This window comes from Myiozetetes cayanensis, unplaced genomic scaffold (assembly GCF_022539395.1).
Source record: "Myiozetetes cayanensis isolate MyiCay16 unplaced genomic scaffold, myiCay2020 scf3, whole genome shotgun sequence".
NCBI classification, from domain to species: Eukaryota; Metazoa; Chordata; class Aves; order Passeriformes; family Tyrannidae; genus Myiozetetes; species Myiozetetes cayanensis.
The window spans coordinates 14,776,493-14,791,480 of record NW_026087521.1 but is presented as its reverse complement, the minus strand read 5'-3'; the positions used below and the strand labels follow the sequence as shown (position 1 = coordinate 14,791,480).

The following is a 14,988-nucleotide window of genomic DNA, read 5'->3' as shown; positions in this document are numbered from 1 at the left end:
CTGCTTCAGCAACTGTTTCCAAAATATTTAACCTTATTTAATTTAACAGTTGTCTACACTCTTGAGTAGAAGTGTACTTTTCAAACTGCCCTTCAAAAATATATATATAGGAAAAATTCTTCCATAAGTATGGGAAGCTAGAATATGACTTGAAAAAAGCAAATAGTTGCAACATCTGCAAGCACCCACATATTAAAAAAAAAATAATCCCAAACCCAAAATTTTAGAATAAAAATCAAGATGTAAAATAAAATCTTTAAAAGTGATTTTTCTTCTCCTCACATAGACACCAAATTAAAAAATCTCAATAGAAATTAACTAAGCACCATTTACAAAATCTAAATAAAAGTCTTTTTGCACTTGCATGCACTTGCACAAATGTTGAAATGTTAGCTCAAAACTTACAAGACCAAAAGTTCACTCAAAGTGTGTGTCTTGGTATTTTTAGCAGCCAGCAAACAGAATAGCCACAGAAACCATATCTGAATACTAGCAAGGTTTTTTTGTTGTTGTTGGCTTTTGGTTTTTTTTTTTAAGAAGGTTTTCTTCAAAACACTGCTTCGACCAGTTTGAAAAGTTCATAGACTGACTGCACCATCCTGTAGGGAACTTACTGACTACTAAAAATCTGGGCCCTCCCACAACAGTCATACAGCTCTTACAACCACAAAGGACAGGCAATGAGACGCACAGAGGAAGCAGAAAATACCTTTAGATGAAGCAGATGGCTCAAAGAACCAACTATGACACAAAGACTCTATTCAATCTCTGTGAAGTAAAGGCAAAACTATGCTAATTCACACCTCTACCCCTTCCCTGAAGCTATTACTTTGCATTGCACATCACATGGGCACATGTTAACATGCTTGGTTCCATCATATCATTCAACAAATGTTAATGTTACTCCTTTTTGTAGTTTTCCACTACAAATAAGCAGTGGAATACTACACACTGGAACTAAAAACTCAGAGATAATTACTGTAAATCCTTCTTCAGCTTATGTTGAGAAATGGACCCTTACAGTTTTCCAGTGTTTACAGCACTAAGCACAAACTGAGAATTTCAAAACACCCCAAGTTTGTCCATGCAGACTCTGTAGGTAGTAGAAGTGCACAGAGTTTGCCTAACCTTTAGATCCAGTGAAGAGAAGATCATCAGTTGCATCAACACAAAGCACAGCCTTGGTGTGTCCTTCAGCTGTATACATACACTGAAGTGGGGATGATCGGATGCATTTTGAAGCAGGGAATGCGTTGATTATCCCCCTAAAATAAAAAAAAAAAGAATGTGAGTTGGGCATAGTAACAGACACAGATAAAACTAATTTACTTGCATGTAGTGAAAAAACATTGATCTAGTTTTCTTACATGTGAGGGTAGAACAGCTGAATGCCTTTCATAAACTACACAAGGCTTTTTACTATTTAGCTTCAACACCTGTCAACTCTGGACTACCTCTTAAAAGCAAATCACAGACAAAACCAAACAAAAGACAAGATACTGAATGTTTGGGTACACTGGAAATTCTGCATAATGCTGAAAATAACAAGACACTTAAAGCTTCTGGATGCCTAAGATCAACCATAAGACATCTAAGTCTAGACAGCACATCTGAAAAACAGAGCAAATGTAATGTACACTGCCAAATCCAAACTCAGCACACATTTCACATCACCTGCCTTCTATGTGCAGACCTGGAGAACTGCTATAAACTTCTGTATCTGAGGAAGGTTCCCATGCACCCCATACACCACAACACATGCATACTCAAGTGGCCAAAAAGGAATATTGGAGTGCTGACCCCCACAAAGGAATCTTCCTGCAGATTTGCTGCTAGTTCTATGGTGATGCCAAAAGACTAACTCAGCCGGAAAAGAAACCCTCACAATTCATCAACAAACAAAAATTATTAGCAGTCTAAAATCCCATGCATACAACTGCACACACACATGGACCCCATTAAGTTCTGTGAAGTGTGGAAAAGCCTCAAGGAAATGCCCCAAACATGCAATACAATGCTGCGACCTGGGCAGCTGGCAGTTAAGACTCTCTTCATGCTCTTCTGGGATTACGCAAATAACTGTGAGGAAAGGGAACTAAGTCATAGCCCTATCTCACAGAAAAAAAAAAAAAAGAAGTGTCAGATGCTTTAGGAAAATGTAAAAATTTCACAATATTGCCTAGAAGTTTCCTTTAGAAAAGAAAAAATCTGTCATGATAAAAGCTAACTTTGTGACAACTCACTGGTTTATCTAGTACAGTCTTAGAAATTATTATTTTATACATTTTTACTGCTAAGGATATCTTCATTCATATAATTCGTTACCGCTCAACAATCCTTTCATAGATCTTGCTAATATTAATAGTGCCTTAAATTGTGAGACATTAACTTCCTCATTTTGGAAAGGCATTCATTCACCCTTCAATCTGCACCTTTTTATGTTTTCAAGAAAACAGGAAAACTTTCCTTTTTAATAATTTAGTTCTCTGTGCTTTTGTTTTCTAGCATTACACAAAACTTACATGGTTTTCTCTGTAGTATTCCCTAGTGGATCATCTAAACTGAGATAATGCTATTGCTGTTCTCACTCAGTCACTTCTGTGACAAGCCATGTAAATCATGTCCTGGAGTATTTATCTACCTATGTGCAGTGTTCCAAAATCTAAAGACAAAAAAAAAAGCTACAACTGCTATAATGACCAGACAAAGCCACATTATTAGCAGTCCTCTGACTGCTCTCCTCTTGATAAACGAATTTTTCACTGAGTATAAGCCACAAGAACATGACGGGATGTTCCTTTTATCTCTTAAGCCACTGTGCATTCTGTCAGAAAGGCATAATAAAAAAACCTACTCATTTTTATTTGCACTGGGATTTAATTTTTAGTGATCAAACCACACAATGGAAAAAGAAAAACAAAAAGAAAGACAGAAGCAGATAAAACATAAGAAAATGTCCGCTTCTCTTTTTTTGAATAAAATGAAGAGAGAAAGAATACGTCTAGGGAAAGGTTTACACGATACTTCACTTAAAATTAAAAAACCTGACATGCTCAACAATGATTAAAAAAAACCCAACAAAACAAAACACCCTAAAAAGGAGAGGGGGAGACATGCTTGACCAAAATCTCAGATGATGTCCTGGCAAAAGCAAAGAGAAACAATGCACAAGTAAAGGAAAAATCATGCAGCAAAATGAAATTTCTTAAGAACTGGAATAACTTCAGTGACAGATGCCAAGAAAACAGAAAAGAGAGAGTACCTGTGTACCTCCGACAGAGAGGAATCACTTTCATCAGACCTACAATCAACAGTGGTGGAATTGTGAGGAGAAAGAATATAGGTATCAGCAAAGTAACGCCTCCATATGAGAAGAACAAACAACAGCATGGCCAACTCAGAAAAGCAATGCAAATCCACAGACAGTACGCAGCATTGCTCAGGGTGTATCTTATAGCAGGGTAGGGGGACAGAATAATTATGTTAAAATATCACTCTCAGCAGTAAGCTACACTAGTAGACTGTTTCAGCTCCAGAAGCCAAGTAACACCAGCTGAGCCACTTCTTACTTCCCCAATATTTTCTTACAGAAGTAAAGGGAAAAAAAAATGAAAGGAGAAGATGGACACATAATTTAACCTCCATAAGATAATGATTGTCAAAATTATCAAAAGGAAAAAAAAATCACAACATCAGTGCCTGTTAAGTGTAGAAGAAACGTGTAAAATGTTAGTCATAGAGATATAAATATAAAATATGAGAGCCCACTCAAATAAAAACAGCAACTTACAAACAATCCTAAGTTCAAAATCCTTCACCTCTCATTTAAAAATGTTTAAGAATAATAAACCAAGAAAACATACAACACTTCCCCAAGATGTGAACATTTGCAGTATGTCAAGACATCCTTCTTTTTCAACTCAAATCAAACAGATTCAGCAGTTTCAATTTAACTTCAAGGTCAGTTCAGACAAAACAAAAAGGGTTAGGTGGGAGTTAACAATAAGATAAAGGTAGCATAGCTAAGATAAAGAAATTAAAAGCACAGTTACTGAAAGTCTTGCAAACCACTGCTTAGTATGTGGTGGCTGAGAAAACCCCAAGTTTTATAAAAAACCCAACAGTGTAAACAGACAAGAGCAATTTCTTATTTTGGTACAGTTAGAGCTAAAGGTTTCTTTTAAATTTCAGTTGTAGTTCATAAGCGCTGCATGACACTTGTCCCAGTAATGAAACCTGCAATAAAGATTCTAGTCGAGTAAAGTCCACTGCCATTTGGAGAAGGGCTCCTAACAGATGCCTAATGTGAGGAAAATAAGTTCTACTTCTTCTAAACAAGATATGAGTATCTTCTAAACCAGATATGAATATCATCTACTCCTGCAGATCACCTCCTAAAGTCAGTCTGTTTGATAATTTGAATAACCTCTGAACAACTGTGTTCTAGCCATTTCAACATTCGATCTTCCAGGGTGCTGTTGGGACAGCACTTGAAGCAAAGCCAGAGTAACTGAATAACTGTAAAAAGCACTATTTCCTAAATTATCACCTAAAACCTACTTTCAAGTGTAAACACACACACAAATACACACGCATCTAAGAATTCTATCATTCTTTTCTATTTTGGGTTTAAAACTACAAATACCAGACACGGCCTAGGAAACAGGAAACAAGGTTCAGCAGGAAATTTCTTTTCTTGAATTTTTACAGTGATTCCATAGCAGTTTAAAATATTTTCTTTGAAGACTACTCAAAAACACGAGAAAGATCTCCTCCTGTCTTACAGAAGGGCAAAGTTTCTACCAGGCACTACGCTGATAACTTGAGCACACTTTGCATTTCCCTGGTTGGGGGCTGAGGCTTCCCTTTGTGACTTACTTATCCTGCTGAACTGATGTGTTTCCCTGAGAAACAGTAAGACGACTAAAAACATTCATTTCATTACGGGGCCGGCTTGGTGGGGAAGTAGGAGGTGACAGACTAGCCTCGGGGGCTCCAGAATCTGAGCTACAAAAAAAAAGAATATCTTCTTTAAGAGGTTATGAACGGTTAGAGAAGTTAAATGCAACATGCCTCAAATGTTAGATGCTCTTTTCTTAAGCAAATAAATAAAATTATACTACTAGCTACAGGTATTTCCCAGAGAAGGCAATAAGCTTAAGACTGCAGAGTACAAGGTGGCACAAAGTTCAAAGTTTAAGTGCTAAAAGTGAAAGCTCCAGGCAGAAAACATACAATATGTAAAAAATGAAGAAACTCTTATAAAGCTGCAGAGTTTTAGAGAAATTGATGACTTTGATTAAAAAAAAAAAAAAAATCATTTGTAAATGCTCCAAAGGACATTTTCTCAGGGCTCTGCTCCTGAGTTATTTTGTACAGAAAAGCGATTTGGGAAAAAAAACAACCAACCACAGTACACACAAAGTTGAGCAATGAATGCCAACACTGCCAACAATAAAAACTGTCCTAGATTTAAAGAAACAGAAAAATACAGATTATTTTTCAAGAAAATTCAAAGTTTAAAATATATCACAGTAAATAAATTTGAAAGAATCTTACAGTTTTTGTTCTTTTGTCTTTGGTTTTTCCATTGTTTTCTCGTAGGCTTTTCTCTTTGCTAAAGGTGAAGGCTCAGGTATTTTCTTCTCCGGTAGAGATGGTTGTCTGGAACTAAAGCAAGAGGATTAATTATCTTACTTTAAGACCCTTCACAAAACCTGTTTTTCTTACATTACCTGTCATTCTCCCAGTAAGATTTCAAATTTTAGACCATGCTTAATCTATTAGAGTCTTTCTTGAATTTAAGGATTATAGACTTGTTCTCAAGCTTTAATATCAAAATATACCAAGTTTATTAACCTTCACAGTTGATCAACATATAGAGTCAGATACTGAATATGCAAAGGAGATTTACTAATTCAGTAATAAAGGAGAATGACTAAAAGAACTACAGTGGAGTATGCATCTCAAATTAAGGTCATGGAAATCCTGAATTTCAGATTCCACATTTTCATCCATATTACACCGTTTACAGACAGGAAGAACAGAGAAATCAGAATTATTCTTATACATGAATGAAACTTTCCATTAACATATTCATGTTTCAATATAAAATTCAAAATTAGGAAGAAAATGTACTTCCCATTGGCAGTCTGACTATAATAATGCTGTTTCTCTTTGCCTCCCACTTTCCTTCTCCCTTGCTTTCCATCCCTCCTTTGTCTCTCTAGTTATTGCTCTGAAATAATCCCAGTTCACAGTCTCTATGGTCTTTCTCCCAACCTTTTATTTCCCATTAAAATCAGCAAAAATATAAAGAGGGCAATACTAAAGCTGACACTCAAATGTCATCATTTCACCACAGTAAGACAAAAAAACCCCCAAAACTGAATGATTTCCATTCTTCTGAATTCTCACTAGCTGAGCAATCACAAAAGCAGTATTTGCTTTGGTTTATCCTAGTTTTGTGTGTTTAGAAGTTTTTTCTCAGAAATGCTCACTAAAAGAGACAAAGCACATTCTGGAAATGCTTTTGCTCCACACAGTTTCATTAAGCAGATAAAGGTTCAGCTGGCAGGCCACATGCCTGGCATAGTTACTACTGTCCAGTCTCAGAGCTCAACAGGTTCTGGATATGCATAACTGCAACTTCTTTTCATGAAAAAAGCTGTATCAGTTTCCCTTGAAAGGAAGTCTGTGCTATATAAAATCCACCTCGTGACTGGAATACAGAATAACATCCTTTAACAAGGACAGCACAATGAAGAACAGCTACTTAAGTAGATGAGACTGTCTCCAGTGATCACAAACCCTAACTGGAATGTGAAGGACCTGTAGGACCAAGTGCCAAGAACTGCATGCCAACCCTAGAGCTTCCCAGGGGTCTTCAAGTGACAGAAAAAGAAGGATAAGTTATAACCTGTCTGGTTTTGCACAAAAGCCTAGCAGTTAAATTACTAGAAAGGGGAGATGGTGGGTTCAATTCCCTTCTCAAAGCTAGAGCATCCACTTCTGTGTAAGGCCCCCTTATCTCTAGACACACTACACAAAGGACATAAAAAATGGTGGAACAGGACACACTCCCTTCCTCTCTTTATGGTGGACCAGAACGCATTTGGGAGTGCAAAAATCCTGAGGTAACAGGGCAAATCCTATGAATCAGGATGATCCCAGGTCTTTCAATAAAGGATGACAAATGAGTTACAGTGTCTATTGCCAGGGTTACCTATGTGTTCACTGTGCAGCTACTAGATTAAATAAACTAAATCAGAAACTGGAACCCAAGCTCCTCTTCCTCACATTGTCATCCTGCATACTCTGACATGGAACCAGTTTTCACTTGCTCACTACCTGCCCCTTGAGTCTTCCATCTTTGACTCCACAGTAGAACATCCTCAGAAGATGGTATAAAGAGCATGATCATTTTATGAATTCTATTTGAAAGCCTAGATATGCAGGTATTATAAAAATTACTATAAAATATAAATATTTTGTAAAATATAAATATATTCTAAATAATTATAACAATTATAATTAAAAATTATAAAAATAAAAATTATTCAGCCATCTTGCTGGAATGAAATGCCTAAGCATAGTTGTAAAGTACAGGTGCTCTGCTTTGCACTGGGGTGGCCTCACCTTGAATACTGGGTGCTGTTTTGGGCACCTCGATATAAGAAAGATATTGAGCTACTAGAAAGTGTTCAAAGGAGGGCAATGAAGATGTTGAAGTGCCTTTAGGAGAAGCTGGATGAAGAGCAGATGAGATCACTTGATCTGTTCAGGCTGGACAAAAGGAGACTGAGAGGAGACCTAACTGCAGTTACAACTTCCTCATGAGGGGAAGAGGAGGGACAAACACTGATCTCTTCTCTGTGGTGACCCAAGGCAACAGGACCTAAGGGAATGGCCAGAAGTTGGGTCAGGGGAGGTTTAGGTTGGATATTAGAAAAAGTCTCTTCGTCCAGAGGGTGGTTGGGCAATGGAACAGGCTCCCCAGGGAAGTGGTCACAACACCAAGCCTGACAGAGTTCAAGAAGTGTTTGGACAATACCCTCAGGCACATGGTGTGACTCTTGGGGATGGGTCCTGTGGAGGGCTAAGGGTTGGACTCAATTCTTCTGGGCCCCTTCCAATTCAGCATATTCTCTGATTCCATGATTCTGTGAAGAAGCTGCTGTACATGAGCTGAGCATATTAAAAGGAAACAGCACTAAACCATCCTTGTACACAGAATTCCAATCAAATTAACTGTTCACCACATGCATTTAGATGCCTCTCTAAATAACAGAATTACATGGTCTAGGTTGAATGGACCTTAAAGACCATCTAGTTCCAAACCTGCTGCCATGGGCAGGAACACTTTCCACTAGAGCAGATTGCTCAAAGCCACATCCAACTGGACCTTGAACACTTCCAGGGATGGGACATCCACAGCTTCTCTGGGTAACCTGTTCCAGTAAACACCCTCACAGCAAAGAATTGCTTCCCAATATCTCATTTAAACCTACACTCTTTTAGTTAGAAGCTGGCATCCCTTATCCTATCAATACACACCCTTGTAAAAAGTCCCTCTCCAAGGACTGCAGAATCCACCACAGACCTGAGAAAACTGAGGGGTTTCCAGAGTGGAGCAGTTTGTACATATGCAGACACCTAGATCTGCACCTAAATATGTAAATAATTTCTGTCACCTTCAGAATGAATATTTAGGATAACTGTTACTGCTTCTACACCCCCCAATGTCGCTTAAGTAAGCGGTAAAAGGTAGATAACATTTATTGCAGACAAGACCACAATCTGCTCCAGAGGAATATATTTTATTACAAGAGATATGATGGCACCACAGGTCCATAGGGAAGGTCATATGGCTCACAAAGACAAGCTTTCTTCCCACTATGAGAAGTGACCAGCAAAACCAGCAATACTGTATAAAGTATGCTGACTTCTATTTTTGAAAAACCATTTACATTGAAGAGACAAAGTCACTGCAGACTGATGGTAGGAATTTTCGATCACTTATCTACTAAAACATGACCAATAAAAAATGAAAATATATGTGAGGTCTACTGCTGATTGAATTGATTTATTGACAACATCTAACTCTCAAATGCTTGCAGAAGGCAGTTTGGGAAAATCCTGTTTTGCTTCATTGCTGACTCACTCTCATACATGGATACATTCTAGAAGATGAAGTGAGGTAAAAATTTGTATTACCTGAGTTTTGGATGCCAGGTCATAACACTTGACGTTACAGACGTTGAAGCTTCAAAACTCTCTACGCATCTCACACTAATTGCTGAAACAAGTGGGTTTTCTCCACCTAACCTCACTCTCAAGAGCATTCTTCCCAAGCACATTCTACTTGTAAAGTGCACTGAAGCCATCAGCAAGGGTTAACAATTGCTGTCAGCAGTGTTTTACTGTTCATGATTGCCACCTCAAGCACATGCCAGAAATACATAGTAAAAATAATACAAATTGCAAATGTACATTAGATGGAGACTGCTGTAAAAACATTAGCAAATAGGACAGATGAACATTGAAAGATGCCTAGTTTCAGAACCTGTAATGTGAAGACAGTTATGGGACACAGATGTCCGTATCACTGAATGTGGCAAGTGCGTTTGATTTATATGAGTTTGTGCAGTATAGGAGCTAGTACCTTAAAAAGCCAAGAAAAGATCTCTAGCAGTGAATGGCTAATAATCAGCAGTGATGTTGGTAGATATAAAAAGAACAGCAACAGCAAGTGAGAAAAAAAAGAGTGCACGTGAGAGACACCTGCTGGCCCCAAAGTAAAAAGACAAAAATAATATTTTTAGTTTTATTACAAATCAAGTGATACTTGCAATTAGTAAAACTGTTCTGCAGGTAAGTGCAACCTGCAAACAGAAAGGATTTTTGGGGATTCATAATATCTAACATGTTTCTTTTGACTTTTCACTTGCATACTTTATTATTGCATAGAGTTCTTCATTTTAAGCATGGTCCACACAAGACGATTCAAAGGAAGATTTTTCCTAATAGTTAGGACCATATAGAAATACTATGTTATATAAAGTGTTTTGGTTGGGGTTTGGGGTTTTGGTTTTTTTTTTAATCTCTCTGCTGTTTTAAGCAGTATTATCACTACCTTCCTAGAATGTGCATTTCCCACAGCAAAATATTCAAGGTATTAGATGGGTTTTTCCCCCTATGTAGAAGAAGGTTACAATAATTTTACAAAGCAACTTAACAGAACTTATATCTTCAGTAAGAACCAGAGTACTTACAACACTGCATTTATACCATCTAGAGTGGTGATGGTAGAAAAGAAGCAGCTTTGTCAGTGTTATTTAGTAGGCTTCAAGTATATCAACCTCACTTGTAAAGTTAAAATAACAGATTGCAAGAAATTGGCAACATGCATTTTTTAAAAGCAAAGGATAATTAGTACAGCATGGCCAAACTTACATGCTGCCTATCTTAGAAGGTAAGCCAGATGGTGGGGGTATAAACTCTCTGTCCCTAGCAGAAGTATCATTTGTGTCAGCAGCCATCCCACTTTCTTGGGTTTCTGCAACTGATGCAAGAGAGCCAGCCGAAGGAGAGTCTGCAGCACCAGTGTCAGAGACTAAATCACTGTTGGCTGCATACAGCAATTCCATCTGGGTAGTGGTCCTCCGGCGGGCCTGGAGACAAATAAAAACCAAACTGCCACTTAAACATGTGTCAAGAGAGCTACGTTTAAGCTTATCATTAGCTCGCAATTAGCATCCCCCTCAATCATTTGGCAACTGCCTTTGGAAACTAAATTTAGAAGCTCACCTCTACTCTTGGGCAGTGATTTCAGAGGAGGCAAGTCAAATTCAATGGCATAAAACACTGATTTGACAATGGTTTCCAAGGATATCCTTTTAACCAGCTGCCTGTCAATGCTACAGGAGTACAATATTACTCACCTAAGGTTTATCCAAATGAAACGTTATACAGCAGAGACAAACAAAGCAAAGGGTAAATTTAAATAGCTACAATTATATCGGTGTGACTTCTAATATCAGTGCTTTTAAAATACAAACTCTGCTTCTTACTTAGTTTACATCACTTCAAAAGCAGTCTTAGCCAACATGAATTAAGATTCATTCAGCATTTCAACAATTTGAAAAGAATAGAAAGCCGCACAAAGGAGCTAAGCTTTGTGCAACACAGTAATTTGTAAAAAATGGATTGTACGTGTTAGGTGTGATTATACTGTGAAATTAATATCTATTCCTCGGGGAAAGAAAGGTCAGTGGGTAAGACAAAGATCCAATCTGAACAGAGCCATTACAAAAATGACATGTTTATTTTATGACATTTTCAGACCAAACTCACTCAGTTTAACTGCCCAAATAGCTGCACACCAATGAATGGTACCAAGAGTGCAACAGCCAACATAGATATTTTCCTCCAAAGCCAACTGCAGTTAGAAAAGTGGAGGCTAAGCTTCTATTTACTTTGCAAACTTGGTTTGTGCTTCTGTAAGCATAGAAGTAAAATTGCAATCAGTGCACATTTCCAGTTCCCACTACCATTAATATTAAACTGCAGCCAGCCTAGAGATATTCCTCCAATGTCAACTGTAATTAAGTTCCTGGAGGTCAAACTTTTATTTGTTTCATAAACAAGCAAATTGCAAATAATAAGCATGTTCACAGTTCCCACTGGCACTGACATTGAACTGTGGCCTCCATAATACTAATCTGCAAAATTACACCAGTTTGGAGTGCAAGTAACTGGAAGACCACATCTCTTTCTGAAATTCTAAAAATTCAGCCCCAAAATATTGAAAAAGTTTTTTTTAATATTGCTTCTCAGAGAGGAGTGTCACACAAAATCATATTGCACACAAATCAAATGAAGAATACATCAGTTCACCTTTTGCATATCTTTGCTCTTGCTTTGCCCTAAAGACATTAATGAACATTGTCCAGAAGGTAATTAGGAATTATTATAGAATCACAGAATCACTTAAAAGTCATGTAGATGAATTATTATCATCATTGTACATCCTACCTTGCTTTTGGGTTTGACTTCACCGCAAAGCTTCAAAAGATCTGAAGATAATGAACTAAAAGAAAAAAATTGCATCACAGTTAGAAAGGAGTCATATTTTTGCAGAGTGTGTATTCTTATTCATCTTTCTTTCTTCTGAAATTATGGGCAAAGTATAATGAAACAATGTCAGAGGTATTTTCTAACAGATGCACAATGCATTACAAAAGAAGAAATTACAGTAATTTTTCTAGAATCGGATCCAGTTACCTGATAACAAAGATTTGCTCACCTTCCTTCTGTCCCAGGACTATGCAATGGGGCATCCTCATCAGTACTATCTTCCAAATTTTCTGGAAAATTTCCAAAAGAATAATGTTAATGTGTCCACCTACATCAGGAGGTGAAGGCTTTAAGTGTTATACAAAATAGCTCAGACTATGTTGAATGTAGATGAATGGAGTACAAAAGACAGGGATTTTCAAAATATCTTGGCTATTTTCTGTTCAGTCCCCATTGAATTCTCCTAACATCTAAACTAATTTTTTTCACACAATCTCAATAAATCATACACCTAGACCTACTGTGCCAAATGTGGTCCTTTATTTATTGTAGCAGAGCAGGAGGATGATAGAGAAACAGAAATTCTAGAAGAAAATCTGTAAGAAAGCAGGCAAAGCAAAGAAAACAAACTACGAAACATGGAAGAGATGGATGGGACGTAACTCAATGGACAGTAAGGATGTCTGTTCCTCTTTTTTTTTTTTAATTTTCTGCTCCAAGACAGAATCAGCCTGGTTATAATAAGAAAGAAAATTGTATTTTTAACTAGCTAATGAGAGTGCCACCATTTGAGTTGACAAGAAGTAAACATTTTATTAGTATATAAGCATTTATGTTTCAAAAGAGGATGATGCTCCCACTTAATACTATAGAATTGCTTCCTTAAAAGAGATTAATTGTAAAAGGAAGTTGTTCAGTAGAAATGTTCCTGCAGTTAAAAATGGGTATGCACACCTGTCACAAAGACAAAACCAGCATGCACGTCATACACTGACGCTGCCAAACATACGATTAACGTGTCTGCATGCAAACAGGGCAAAACATTAGGCTGAGACGACAAGTCAAGGGCACATGTACAATCAATTCCAAACTGCTGGGAAAGCGAATCCCTTAACTTGTGTATTATTCTAAGAACACATTTTAAGCACAGTTTAAGGACATTGCTTGCAGAAGTGTGTTACCTATGTCCCTTATTTCTGAACATACTCCAGAAATTTGAAGGATTAAATAACCTTCCATTACATCTCCTCTTTACTATTAGAAACACTTGAAGTCTCTTTGCTTAATTTCTGCCAGAAAGCAGATATCATTTACAATGCATAGAACCAACATATGTTTAACCCTTATTAAAACATGTTTGTCCATGTAAATGTTTAAAGTGCAAGTTCATGCTGGGGAGAAAGGGAGGAAAGATACTTTTTTTAGCTGAATTCTGAGAAGGAATGAAGAAAAGAGAAGGAAAATACTGCCTGTTTGTGTATGCTGCATCCAAACATGTTTTCTGAAAAAGTCAAAACCATATATCAATCTAGACCCAGCACCAACAATGCACTTCAGAGGTACTCAACTGCTGTATTAACCTTAGTAATGTAACCTTAATTATCAGAAATACAACAATATTACAAAGAAAGCAGGGTCACAGGAATAGCACTCTGGATTTTCTTTTTTTTTCATCCTGGATTTGAGCCCAGATTAAACATTTTCAATACACATTGTTGTTATTATTATTATGATTATGATGCAGAAGAGGGGATCTAGAGTACTGCCTTCTAGCAAGACAAAAGCAGCATCCATAAAATAAAGGTATTTTTAAAAAATATAGGTTTCCTATTAGAATGATGTTACTTCATCTCCTTCTCATAAAGAACTTGTAATCTCTTTTTACAGGTAACTAAGGAGAAAGTGTGGAATGACCACAAAAGATGGGATTTTATCTGTAGGCTCACACTCATGTGACCTGACACATTTCTTCAGTTTGTCTGCAATTCAGCACAGGAAGACTGCCCAAAGCCTCGAGATAGAAACCAGTGCACAGAATCAACAAAAATGTAAGAGCAGCATTATACAAGAAGTCCTGAGAGAGATAAGATGAAAGGAGCAATAAAGTCAAAGGCAGTACTGCTTGCAAGGAGCAACAGGCATGACTGCTAGTAAACCAATAATTGCAGAACAGTGGAGAACTTTTCTGATGATTTGTCTTCATCCTCATGCAGTGGCAACTGGACACTACCAGTACAATGCCATACATCAGCACAGTTCATCCAGAGGAAATGACATTTGACCAGCCCTCTTAAGATCTGCACATAGATGGTTGTGAGTCACACCCAGGAATTCCCATATGTCATAGGTGGGAAGGAAAAGCAGCTCCCACAACTTTTCAGGAAGGAGTCACTTCAGCAACACTCAATAGTCAATTTCATGCTCATTTTAACTCTTCACAAGAGTCCATGGGATAGCGAATGGCAGCTGGTTCAACTGCAAACACGGCAGGTGTGCACTGAAAACCCATTCAGGGTTTTCTGCAGGAAAGTACATCACAGATTCAGACTAAACCCTTTCTTAGTTTACACTTGAGTGAAAGTGCACAACTACACTGGGGAATGTTAAAACTTTTTCAAGCCAAGTGTATTCAAATCTCTAAGAACTTTTGAAGATATCAGATCTGAAAGTAGGCATCAAAAGACTGATTCACAAAACCCCTGGAAGAGCAATCTCTCTGTAGGGATGGGGCTGGCTGTGTACTAGTACTAAGCTGTCAGTCAGGCATCCTGGTGAAATTGGTCTCAGGATCTGCTGCTACCCACACTTCTACCTGTGGGAACTGTGTCAGGTTAACAGGAAGCCCCTGCAACAGAGTACCAGCTAACCAGCTGGCAATCCCAGTGTCAAAGCCTCACTACAATGGCATCT

The 14,988-nt window shown here is 37.6% G+C and overlaps 1 protein-coding gene across 9 annotated transcripts in view; it reads right to left on the bottom strand.

The window, feature by feature from the left end:
• KIF21A (kinesin family member 21A) overlaps positions 1-14,988 on the bottom strand; it is an 87,510-nt gene that overhangs the window by 9,817 nt on the left and 62,705 nt on the right. For 4 of the 9 annotated variants that reach the window (XM_050323483.1, XM_050323482.1, XM_050323486.1 and 1 more), the window contains 7 exons: positions 12,308-12,368; positions 12,037-12,091; positions 10,456-10,673; positions 5,560-5,670; positions 4,879-5,007; positions 3,263-3,301; positions 1,129-1,265 (listed from right to left, as the gene is read on the bottom strand). In XM_050323483.1, the coding sequence (XP_050179440.1) occupies positions 1,129-1,265; positions 3,263-3,301; positions 4,879-5,007; positions 5,560-5,670; positions 10,456-10,673; positions 12,037-12,091; positions 12,308-12,368 (750 nt within the window). The remainder of the gene's footprint in view (positions 1-1,128; positions 1,266-3,262; positions 3,302-4,878; positions 5,008-5,559; positions 5,671-10,455; positions 10,674-12,036; positions 12,092-12,307; positions 12,369-14,988) is intronic. The other 5 variants (XM_050323484.1, XM_050323491.1, XM_050323488.1 and 2 more) reach the window with 3 other exon arrangements.